The 14,635-nt window shown below is 38.0% G+C and overlaps 1 protein-coding gene across 7 annotated transcripts in view; it reads left to right on the top strand.

Moving 5' to 3' along the window:
- Nucleotides 1-14,635, top strand: part of LOC110490953 (paralemmin-1) — an 80,365-nt gene that overhangs the window by 22,093 nt on the left and 43,637 nt on the right. For all 7 annotated transcript variants that reach the window (XM_036952414.1, XM_036952353.1, XM_036952292.1 and 4 more), the window contains exon 2: nt 11,455-11,500. In XM_036952414.1, the coding sequence (XP_036808309.1) occupies nt 11,455-11,500 (46 nt within the window). The remainder of the gene's footprint in view (nt 1-11,454; nt 11,501-14,635) is intronic.

Here is a 14,635-nt window from a genome sequence, read left to right as displayed (position 1 = left end):
TTCTTCACATTATAAGTGCAGCAATGCACACATGGAAGTAGGCTATAAGGGCAAATGTTCCACTAGCGGAAAACACCATTATCAAATGTGACCACAAATGCAATTATGCATGTAATGCTTTTATTATAAAGGTGCATTTTTATGGTGAAAATTATCTTCCCCAAACTTGAAACTGTGCGAATATGATTTGAAAAGTTGAGAAAAAGGCATTTTTTTATGCTGGGCATCATTCACAGGTGATAGGCTAATATTGTCACCCATCAGACTATTCTTGATTTAGTAAAATAATATATGAGTGAAATTTGTTTTGATTTAGAATGGACCATTATCATGCACCTACAAAAAAATAAGATGCCTTAATAGAAAATTACTAAAGTAAAAGTCTCACAGTAAAATAACCACTGAGTAAGAGTCTAAAAGTATTTGGTTTGAAATATACTTAAGTATCACAAGTAAATGGAATTGCTAAAATGTACTTAAGTATCAAAAGTAAAATTATTAATAAATTCAAATTCCTTATATTATGCAAATCAGACAGGACAATGTTCTTTAAAAAAAAATGTTTACATTCATGGATTGCCAGGGGTACACTACAACACTCTGACATTAATTTACAAACCAAGCATGTGTTTAGTGAGTGTTCCAGATAATTATTTATGTATTTATTTCACCTTTATTTAACCAGGTAGGCCAGTTGAGAACAAGTTCTCATTTACAACTGCGACCTAGCCAAGATAAAGCAAAGCAGTGCGACAAAACAACAACACAGAGTTACATATAAATAAATGTACAGTCAATAACACAATAGAAAAAAATATATTTAAAAAATAAGAGGTAGTAGGGATGACCAGGGATATTCTCTTGATAAGTTGTGTGAATTGGACCATTTTCCTATCAAAAAAGTACTTTTGGGTGTCAGGGAAAGTGTATGAAGTAAAAAGTATATTATTTTCCTTAGGAATGTAGTGAAGTAAACTTATAGACTTATTACTACCACTACATTGCTGTTCATTGATTATTGATTACCATTAGTATATATCTATTTCTTATCCTACTGGTCACTATTACTCCTGTTTACATGTATACATTACCATTTGTATATTATCACAAGTATTTATATATTCCTGCTACCAGTCACCTTTCAGCCCTGTTTACATGTATATATTACCATTTAGTATCATAATTATTTCTATATTCCTGCTACCAGTCACTTTTCAGCTTTTCAGCCCTGTTTACATGTATATCCATCCGCCTACAGTGACACTCTTGCACTCACCCACACCTCACACTTACGTAGACACTCTCACCACCACACAGGCACCCACTCACCACTTATGCTGCTGCTATGCTGTTTACTATTGTTATTATTATTAATGCTGTTACCAGTCACTTTCTCCTAATGGCTGCCTACATATTTACATCTACCTCAATACTCCAGAATCCCTGCACATTGTAAATGTGCTACTGGCTCTGACTGTATATATCTTCCTCTCTAATTTCTTATTTCTCTGGGTTAAAACAAATAGATGAGTTATAATATTTTGATATTGAATACTACACTGTTGGCTAGGGCATGCAAATTAAGCATTTGTGCTTGTGACAAATAAAACTTGAAACTTGAAACAATGAAACATTTTGTCCTCTTTTTTTTGCCTGGTACACATGGTCCTAGGCTGAGTTCTGCTGGCTCGCCTTGTTAAAATAAAGGTCCTCATTGTAAATTATAACCTCCCGCTTTCCACTCTTTCTGCTTACCCCCTCAGCTTCTCATACCACTCTCCACTGTAAGCCAAGCATATTTGACTTAGGAGCCCCGAAAAACGCATTATATTTTTACAGGTGGTGTGTGTTACAGTATATTGGGGGGGGGGGGGGGGGGGGGGGGGGGCGACAACACATGTTGGGGTAGCGGGGGTGTTGGGTCGGTGGAGAAGGACGGTAGCGGAGGCCAGGCATTCCTGCGTTCCCTCATGGCATGCTGTACATCTCATCTTTCAAACAGGGCTATCAGAGGGGGGAAGGTCACTCCTGACCAACACAGTCTGGGACTGGATGGGATGCTGGTGGTGCTGGTGTCTGGGTGGGATGCACCCACCTTAACAAGTTATCATCCACTGGTTTGGTGTCATATTTTGGTTTTGGACCCCTTGCAGTCTCCTCCAGGAATTAATTCCTCAATTTTCAACCCCCCCCCCCCCCCCCCCATAAAACTGTTGTGAAAGCTTTTATTGAGCTAGGTTGAGCCTCAACTTGTCTCTTTCCCTATTTCACACTCAACTTGTCTGTTATTTATTATCAAATTACAGAGTCAGCCATCTTGGCTAGCACACTAGACCCAGAGTGGCAACGCATTACTGTGGTTGTCGATAGTGCTTTTGGATAAGGAGTATTGAGTATATTTTAGTCATTTAGCAGACGCTCTCATCCGGTGCAACTTACAGGAACAATTAGGGTTAAGTGCCTTGTTCAAGGGCACAATGACATATTTTTTCACCTAGTCAGCTCGGGGATTCAAACCAGCGACTTTTCAGTTACTTGTCTAACGCTCTTAACCGCTAGGCTACCCGCCACCTGGAGTAGTGCACTCACTTGACTAAGCTACTGGCCATTTGCTGCTTGAGGCCTGATTGTCCTTTTTATGTGTTTTTTCTGGGGTTGAAAGGTCAAGGAGAGGCTGTCCTTCTGGCATTCTTACTCTGACCTATCAGAGATGAGATCAGGAGCCTAGAGATGAGGGTCGCTGCACAATAGACATGGAAGATCAATAATCTTCTGCAACATGGAGGAGCAAAATTAATTCAGGGCCAAACTCTACCATGATAACATGGCCCTGCTGTGATAGCCACAATGTATGGTTCAGTTAAACAGTTCTGGACTAAGGATAGGGTACTTTATAGGGTACTTCATGTAAAGTGTGAACATATGGGATTCACTGTGTGTTAATGTGTTTTATTGTGTATGAATGTGTGAAAATGTGGCACCACATTTTTGTGGATAGACTGGATCATGGCAAGATGCCTTGTGGGGACCAATTCAGGAATCAATTAGCCTGACATACGATGGAGAATCATTATCAATTATACAGCATATTATTGCCCGACATCCTTCTTTCTGTTTGGTAAAATATATGGAATTTCCTTGTGTGGTGATTGATGACTGTTCAAGCTCATCCTTATTCCCCCACAAAAATCTCAACATGAGAAAGAATGAGGTGGCTGTCAGAATTATCCATGCTATCTATTTGATAAATCAATATTTCCTTGAATGTCCTGAGAGAGTGGTAGTAAGTTTTGATGGTTTTCTTAAATCAAATAACTTGTGTAGGTAGTGATAAGTCATGCTGTTGCCAAAGAATCAGCGATTTGTCTGGTTGTCATTTTTTGGCTTCATTCCACCTATTGAGTTTTTATATACAAGGTGTTACTTTCTTTACTATTGTATTTGTTTTTTAATCAGGACTCAGTGACGTGAACAAATTATAGGGTCCTACTGTAGCTCTAGTCCATACACCATACACACACAACTATTAACCATACAAACATGACTGCAGGGTAGCCTAGTGGTTAGAGCGTTGGACTAGTAACCGGAAGGTTGCAAGTTCAAACCCCCGAGCTGACAAGGTACAAATCTGTCGTTCGTCCCCTGAACAGGCCGTCATTGAAAATAAGAATTTGTTCTTAACTGACTTGCCTAGTTAAATAAAGGTAAAATAAACATAAAAAATGTACCATACACACACGACTATTAACCATACACACACGACTATTAACCATACACACACGACTATTAACCATACACACACGACTATTAACCATACACACACGACTATTAACAATACACACACGACTATTAACCACACACACGACTATTAACCATACACACACGACTATTAACCATACACACACGACTATTAACCATACACACACGACTATTAACCATACACACACGACTATTAACCATACACACACGACTATTAACCACACACACGACTATTAACCATACACACACGACTACTAACCATACACACACGACTATTAACCATACACACACGACTATTAACCATACACACACGACTATTAACCATACACACACGACTATTAACCATACACACATGACTATTAACAATACACACATGACTATTAACCATACACACATGACTATTAACCATACACACATGACTATTAACCATACACACATGACTATTAACAATACACACACGACTATTAACCATACACACATGACTATTAACCATACACACACGACTATTAACAATACACACACGACTATTAACCATACACACATGACTATTAACAATACACACATGACTATTAACCATACACACACGACTATTAACAATACACACACGACTATTAACCATACACACATGACTATTAACAATACACACATGACTATTAACCATACACACATGACTATTAACCATACACACACGACTATTAACAATACACACACGACTATTAACCATACACACACGACTATTAACCATACACACATGACTATTAACCATACACACACGACTATTAACCATACACACATGACTATTAACCATACACACATGACTATTAACCATACACACATGACTATTAACAATACACACACGACTATTAACCATACACACACGACTATTAACCATACACACATGACTATTAACAATACACACATGACTATTAACAATACACACACGACTATTAACCATACACACACGACTATTAACCATACACACACGACTATTAACCATACACACACGACTATTAACCATACACACACGACTATTAACCATACACACACGACTATTAACCATACACACACGACTATTAACCATACACACACGACTATTAACCATACACACACGACTATTAACAATACACACACGACTATTAACCATACACACACGACTATTAACCATACACACACGACTATTAACCATACACACACGACTATTAACAATACACACACGACTATTAACCATACACACACGACTATTAACAATACACACACGACTATTAACCATACACACACGACTATTAACCACACACACACGACTGTTAACCATACACACAACTACTACTAACCATACTCACACGACTATTAACCATACACACACGACTATTAACAATACACACACGACTATTAACCATACACACACGACTATTAACCACACACACACGACTGTTAACCATACACACAACTACTACTAACCATACTCACACGACTATTAACAATACACACACGACTATTAACCATACACACACGACTATTAACCACACACACACGACTGTTAACCATACACACAACTACTACTAACCATACTCACACGACTATTAACCATACACACACACGACTATTAACAATACACACACGACTATTAACCATACACACACGACTATTAACCACACACACACGACTGTTAACCATACCTACAACTACTACTAACCATACTCACACGACTATTAACCATACACACACAACTATTAACCATACACACATGACTATTAACCATACACATGACTACATGATTATTAACCATACACATGACAACATGATTATTAACCATACACATGATTATCAACCATACACATGACTACATGACTATTAACCATACACATGACTACATGATTATTAACCATACACATGACTACATGACTATTAACCATACACACACGACTATTAACCATACCTACAACTACTACTAACCATACTCACACGACTATTAACCATACACACACAACTATTAACCATACACACATGACTATTAACCATACACATGACTACATGATTATTAACCATACACATGACAACATGATTATTAACCATACACATGACTACATGACTATTAACCATACACATGATTATTAACCATACACATGACTACATGATTATTAACCATACACATGACTACATGATTATTAACCATACACACACGACTACTAACCATACACACAGGACTATTAACCATACACATGACTACATGATTATTAACCATACACATGACTACATGACTATTAACCATACACACACGACTATTAACCATACCTACAACTACTACTAACCATACTCACACGACTATTAACCATACACACACAACTATTAACCATACACACATGACTATTAACCATACACATGACTACATGATTATTAACCATACACATGACTACATGATTATTAACCATACACATGACTACATGATTATTAACCATACACATGACTACATGATTATCAACCATACACATGACTGCATGACTATTAACCATACACATGACTGCATGACTATTAACCATACACATGACTATTAACCATAGACATGACTACATGATTATTAACCATACACATGACTACATGATTATTAACCATTCACATGACTACATGATTATTAACCATACACATGACTACACAACTATTAACCATACACACACGACTATTAACCATACACATGACTACATGATTATTAACCATATACACATGACTATTAACCATACACACACGACTATTAACCACACACACACGACTATTAACCATGCACACACGACTATTAACCATACACACACAACTATTAACCATACACACATGACAATTAACCACACACACACACGACTATTAACCATTCACATGACTACATGATTATTAACCATAGACATGACTACATGATTATTAACCATACACATGACTACATGATTATTAACCATACACATGACTACATGATTATTAACCATACACATGACTACATGATTATTAACCATACACATGACTATTAACCATAGACATGACTACATGATTATTAACCATACACATGACTACATGATTATTAACCATACACATGACTACATGATTATTAACCATACCCATGACTACATTATTATTAACCATAGACATGACTACATGATTATTAACCATAGACATGACTACATGACTATTAACCATACACATGACTACATGATTATTAAGCATACACACACGACTATTAACCATACACACATGACTATTAACCATACACACACGACTATTAACCATACGCACACAACTATTAACCATACACACACGACTATTAACCATACACACACGACTATTAACCATACACACATGACTATTAACCATACACATGACTACATGATTATTAACCATAGACATGACTACATGATTATTAACCATAGACATGACTACATGACTATTAACCATACACATGACTATTAACCATAGACATGACTACATGATTATTAACCATACACATGACTACATGATTATTAACCATAGACATGACTACATGATTATTAACCATACACATGACTACATGATTATTAACCATAGACATGACTGCATGATTATTAACCATAGACATGACTACATGACTATTAACCATAGACATGACTACATGATTATTAACCATAGACATGACTACATGATTATTAACCATACACATGACTACATGATTATTAACCATACACATGACTACATGATTATCAACCATACACATGACTACATGACTATTTACCATACACATGACTATTAACCATAGACATGACTACATGATTATTAACCATACACATGACTACATGATTATAAACCATACACATGACTACATTATTATTAACCATACACATGACTACATTATTATGAACCATACACATGACTACATGATTATTAACCATACACATGACTACATGATTATTAACCATACACATGAATACATGATTATCAACCATACACATGACTACATGATTATTAACCATACACACACGACTATTAACCATACACACACGACTATTAACCATACACACACGACTATTAACCATACACACACACGACTACTAACCATACACACACGACTATTAACCATACACACACGACTATTAACCATACACACACGACTATTAACCATACACACACGACTATTAACCATACACACACGACTACTAACCATACACACACGACTACTAACCATACTCACACGACTACTAACCATACACACACGACTATTAACCATACACACACGACTATTAACCACATACACACGACTATTAACCATACACACACGACTATTAACCATACACACACGACTATTAACCATACACACACGACTATTAACCATACACACACGACTATTAACCATACACACACGACTATTAACCATACACACACGACTATTAACCATACACACACGACTATTAACCATACACACACGACTATTAACCATACACACACGACTATTAACCACACACACATGACTACATGATTATTAACCATACACATGACTACATGAGTATTAACCATACACATGACTACATGATTATTAACCATACACATGACTACATGATTATTAACCATAGACATGACTACATGATTATTAACCATACACATGACTACATGATTATTAACCATACACATGACTACATGATTATCAACCATACACATGACTACATGACTATTTACCATACACATGACTATTAACCATAGACATGACTACATGATTATTAACCATACACATGACTAAATGATTATAAACCATACACATGACTACATTATTATTAATCATACACATGACTACATTATTATTAACCATACACATGACTACATGATTATCAACCATACACATGACTACATGATTATTAACCATACACACACGACTACTAACCATACACACAGGACTATTAACCATACACACACGACTATTAACCATACACACACGACTATTAACCATACACACACACGACTACTAACCATACACATGACTACATGACTATTAACCATAGACATGACTACATGACTATTAACCATACACACATGACTATTAACCATACACACACTACTACTAACCATACTCACACAACTACTAACCATACACACATGACTATTAACCATACACACACGACTATTAACCACACACACACGACTATTAACCATACACACACAACTATTAACCATACACACACAACTATTAACCATACACACATGACTATTAACCATACACACAAGACTATTAACCATACACACACGACTATTAACCATACCATCATGACTATTAACCATACACATGACTACACGACTATTAACCATACACATGACTACATGACTATTAACCATACACACACGACTATTAACCATACACACACGACTATTAACCATACACATGACTACATGATTATTAACCATAGACATGACTACATGACTATTAACCATACACATGACTACATGACTATTAACCATACACACATGACTATTAACCATACACACAAGACTATTAACCATACACACACGACTATTAACCATACACACACGACTATTAACCATACACATGACTACATGATTATTAACCATACACATGACTACATGACTATTAACCATACACATGACTACACGACTATTAACCATACACACACGACTATTAACCATACACACACGACTATTAACCATACACATGACTACATGATTATTAACCATACACATGACTACATGATTATTAACCATACACATGACTAAATGATTATAAACCATACACATGACTACATTATTATTAATCATACACATGACTACATGACTATTAACCATACACATGACTACATGATTATTAACCATACACATGACTAAATGATTATAAACCATACACATGACTACATTATTATTAATCATACACATGACTACATGACTATTAACCATACACATGACTACATGATTATTAACTATACACATGACTACATGACTATTAACCATACACATGACTACATGACTATTAACCATACACATGACTATTTACCATACACATGACTACATGATTATTAACCATACACATGACTACATGACTATTAACCATACACATGACTATTTACCATACACATGACTACATGATTATTAACCATACACATGACTACATGATTATTAACCATACACATGACTACATGACTATTAATCATACACATGACTACATGACTATTAACCATACACATGACTACATGATTATTAACCATACACATGACTAAATGATTATAAACCATACACATGACTACATTATTATTAATCATACACATGACTACATGACTATTAACCATACACATGACTACATGATTATTAACTATACACATGACTACATGACTATTAACCATACACATGACTACATGACTATTAACCATACACACACGACTATTAACCATACACATGACTACATGATTATTAACCATACACATGACTACATGATTATTAACCATACACATGACTACATGATTATTAACCATACACATGACTACATGACTATTAACCATACACACACGACTATTAACCATACACATGACTACATGATTATTAACCATACACATGTCTATTAAACAAACAACAATTACTATTAACCATACACTAATGACTATAAACCATATACATATGACTATGAGTGTATCTATGAAATAATGTGTGTAGGAAAGCTAAGCAGCCATGGGACTGATCTGCAAATGTTCTGAATTCCTCGGGTGTGAAAGTTCTGAATTCCTCGGGTATGAAAGCATAGATGCATACATGTTTCCTCTCTAGTAAAATGCTTGACCAGCGGGAATGGGATTTTACAGCTATCAATGAGACTGGAGGAGGAAATTCAGATCTCACTCTCTCTCTCTGGTGTATGTCTCTGTGTGTGAAGGAGATATTTTTCTGAAATCATAAATACCTAGGCCCTATCATTTCTACAGTGTGTGTATCATGATTTGCTTGTTCTTTTGATTTATGAAGTGCTACTGACTGGCATGAATTTGACTCTGTGCTTTGGCAACATGGGGCTACTCCTGTGCATTTGTAATCAAAGGAGAGAGAAGGAGAGGGAGTGAGATGCTTGTTAATGTCTGTTTGTGAAATTAATTTAAAAGTTTGTATTTAAGGTAACCATGGGTGGAAGAAACGTAACTTGTCCTTACCAACACTTCGCAACATCAACATGTTTCAAATGCAAAGAGACCCATAGTATCTAAGACCACAAACCTAATAGACTGGCTGTGTCTTCAGAATGTTGTCTTCACGGCCAATTGTCTTGTGGGTTTCTTGTTAACCGTGTTTAACATCCTCTCTCTCTCTCTCTCTATATATATATATATATATATATATATATATATTTTCCCCCCTTCCTCTACCCACCCTTTTCTTCTTTCTACCACCCTTCCTTCATTCCCCTCTCTCCCCCTCTTCCTACCTCCTGTGTCTCCCTCCCCTTCTCCCCTCTCTTTCTCTCTCTCGCTCTCTCTCTCCCTAACTCTTTTTCTTTCTTTCTTTCTTTCTTTCTTTCTTTCTTTCTTTCTTTCTTTCTTTCTTTCTTTCTTTCTTTCTTTCTTTCTTTCTTTCTTTCTTTCTTTCTTTCTTTCTTTCTTTCTTTCTTTCTTTCTTTCTTTCTTTCTTTCTTTCTTTCTTTCTTTCTTTCTTTCCTCTCTCTCTCTCGCTCTCTAATTTCAATTGTTTCTCTCTTTCTGGCAGGATGTCTGAGGGGCTGTCACAGCAGGAGAGAATCCAGGCTATAGCGGTAAGTGATGAGATCATCATGCCACATGTGTTACACTGTTACACTTTCACCCTCAAAACACTTTCTATACAGTACAATCTACACAGATTGACATACTCCGACATTACTGCGCAGGGAAACGATTGCATCACCTAATATGCTTGTATAGAGTTGTAGATGGACTGGTTGGGGTTTGATGGATTTTATTGGAGATTTCCTCATCCACTTTCATTTATGTCCTCAGCTTTCCGAGGGTGTTCCATGAGCGTTTTGCTCATTCATCTTTTGAGGTTTTAATCATTCATTCTTACCAACAGGGAAGGACAATTAAAACCTTCCATTCCTAAGCCCGTGTCTTTCAGCCCCAAACTCTTTCTCCTCTCCTCTATCTTGCTCTCCTTCTAACAATCTTTCGCTATGTCTTTATCTGCCCTACACACACACACACACACACACACAGACACACACACACACACAGACACACACACACACACACAGAGAGACACACACACACACACACAGAGAGACACACACACACACAATTATCTTTAAAGATTCAGCCTTATTCATTCTTTGCCTGGATGGAGAGAGAGGTACTCACCTGTCTCTATCTATGCCTCCATCTCTACCTCCCCCTTCCTCTACACACCCATTTCCCTCTCTCTCTCCTCCTCTCCCTACCTCTCTTTCTCCCTCCATCTCTCTCGCTCTGTCTCCTTCTCTCATTCTTTCAATTTAATTCGTACCCTTTTTAATAGTGCTGCATGAGAAAAACCTACAGACAGACCTAGCCAAGGCCAGTGCTGTAGACTGCCTATACCCTCAACTCCCCTCCCCTCTCTTTCTATCAGCCTTATGTCTTCCATAACGATAGTAAAATAATTTAGTTCATTCTGCCCACATGGTAATTGAACCCACTACCGTAGTGTTATAAACTAAGCACTCTAACCAACTGAGCCAGCCATCTTTAACCTTTTATTTAACTAGGCAAGTCAGTTAAGAACAAATTCTTATTTGCAATGACAGCCTACCCTGGTGATGCTGGGCCAATTGTGCGCCACCCCGTGGGACTCCCAGTCACAGTTGGATCTGCTGCATCCTGGATTCGAACCAGGGACTGCAGTAATGCCTCTAGCACTGAGATGCTAGAGCAGCCTTACTCTAAAATTTATTACAGCCTTACTCTAAAATTGATTAAATGTTTATTTTCCTCATCGATCTACACACAATACCCCATAATGACGAAGCAAAAACTGATTTTTTAGAAATGTATGCAAATGTGTAAAATAAAAATAACATATCACATATACATAAGTATTCAGACCCTTTACTCAGTACTTTGTTGAAGCACCTTTGGTAGTGATTACAGCCTTGAGTCTTCTTGGGTGTGATGCTACATACTTGGCACACCTGTATTTGGGGAGTTTCTCCCATTCTTCTCTGCAGATCCTTTCAAGCTCTGTCAGGTTGGATGAGGCTCTGGCTGGGCCACTCAAGGACATTCAGAGATTTGTCCCCAAGCCACTCCTGCGTTGTTCTTGGCTGTGTGCTTAGGGCCGTTGTCCTGTTGGAAGGTGAACCTTTGCCCAAGTCTGAGGTGATGAGTGCTCTGGAGCAGGTTTTCATCAAGGATCTCTGTACTTTGCGTCGTTCATCTTTCCCTCGATCCTGACTAGTCTCCCAGTCCCTGCTGCTGAAAAATCATGGGCATTAATATGGAATTGGTCGTCCCTTTGCTGCTATTACAGCCTCCACTATTCTGGGATGGCTTTCCACTAGATGTTGTAACATTGCTACAGGGACTTGCTTCCATTTAGCCACAAGAGCATCGGTGAGTTTGGGCACTGATGTTGGGCGATTAGGCTTGGCGCGCAGTCGGCGTTCCAATTCATCCCAAAGGTGTTCGATGGAGTTGAGGTCAGGGCTCTATGCAGGCCAGTCAAGTTCTTCTACACCGGTATCAACCATCCGTTTCTGCATGGACCTTGCTTTGTGCTGAAACAGGAAAGGGCCTTCCCCAAACTGTTGCCACAAAGTTGGAAGCACAGCATCGTCTATGTTGTAGCGTTAAGATTCAGCACTCGGCGGTCCCATTCTGTGAGCTTGTGTGGCCTACCACTTCGTGGCTGAGCTGTTGTTGCTCCTAGACATTTCCACTTTTACAGTAACAGCAGAAATTTGCCCAACTGACTTGTTGGAAAGATGGCATCCATCATAAGATGGCTTCCTATGATGGTGCCACGTTGAAATTTGCTAACCTCTTTAGTAAGGACATTATACTGCAAATGTTTTACTATGGAGATTGCATGGCTGTGTGCTCGAGTTTATACACTTGTTTGCAACGATTGTGGCTGAAGTAGCCGAATCCCTCAGAGACATTCAAAATGGGCCAAAATAGATTTGAAAGGTACAGAGTAGCTTCAGGCTTAAACTTGAAAAATGTGGCATTTCAAGTTAATACACTGATTTACTCTATGGGTGATGAAGTCAAGGATATATTAAATCCTTCACCTTTGACTGAGGAAGAGAAACGTAACTACAGTGCCGTTAAGACCGTTTTGAAATGCATTTCCTAAGGCGACACAACATTGTATTTGAGAGAGCTAGGTTTAATGTGGGCAAACAGGAGCAGGGTGAAACCGCTGACAGCATTATCACACCTGTTCACAAGCTAGCGGAACATTGTTATTTTGGCTCACTCAGGGAAGAACTGATCCGAGATCAGATTGTTACAGTTACAGTTGAATTCCTAGCTTACCTTGTCAAAAGCTATGCAGTGGCAGCTCTATGCAGAGTGAAGAGAAGGAGGAAATGCATGCATCTTTATACTGTGCTAAAAAAAACTGAGGGGAACAGAGACAGAGACAGATGTGGAGAAAACAATCACAGACAGGGCCAGTTTATCCAACACAGAGCAAAGATGGAAAGAACTTGGCTATCACATTGGCATGTGAAAGGCTCAGCCAATAACTTATTACCTTATCCTCCCACCCCCAATGTCCCCCCACTCTCCAGTGTCCCCCCCACCCCCCAGTGTCCCCCACCCCCCAGTGTTCCCCACCTCCCAATGCCCCCCAGTGTCCCCCACACCCCAGTGTTCCCCCACCTCCCAATGCCCCCCACCCCCCTGTCCCCCCACCCCCAATAGGCTGATAG

This window comes from Oncorhynchus mykiss, chromosome 1 (genome assembly GCF_013265735.2).
Source record: "Oncorhynchus mykiss isolate Arlee chromosome 1, USDA_OmykA_1.1, whole genome shotgun sequence".
NCBI classification, from domain to species: Eukaryota; Metazoa; Chordata; class Actinopteri; order Salmoniformes; family Salmonidae; genus Oncorhynchus; species Oncorhynchus mykiss.
The sequence above is the reverse complement of the archived record's forward strand: the minus strand, read 5'-3'. Positions and strand labels throughout refer to the sequence as shown.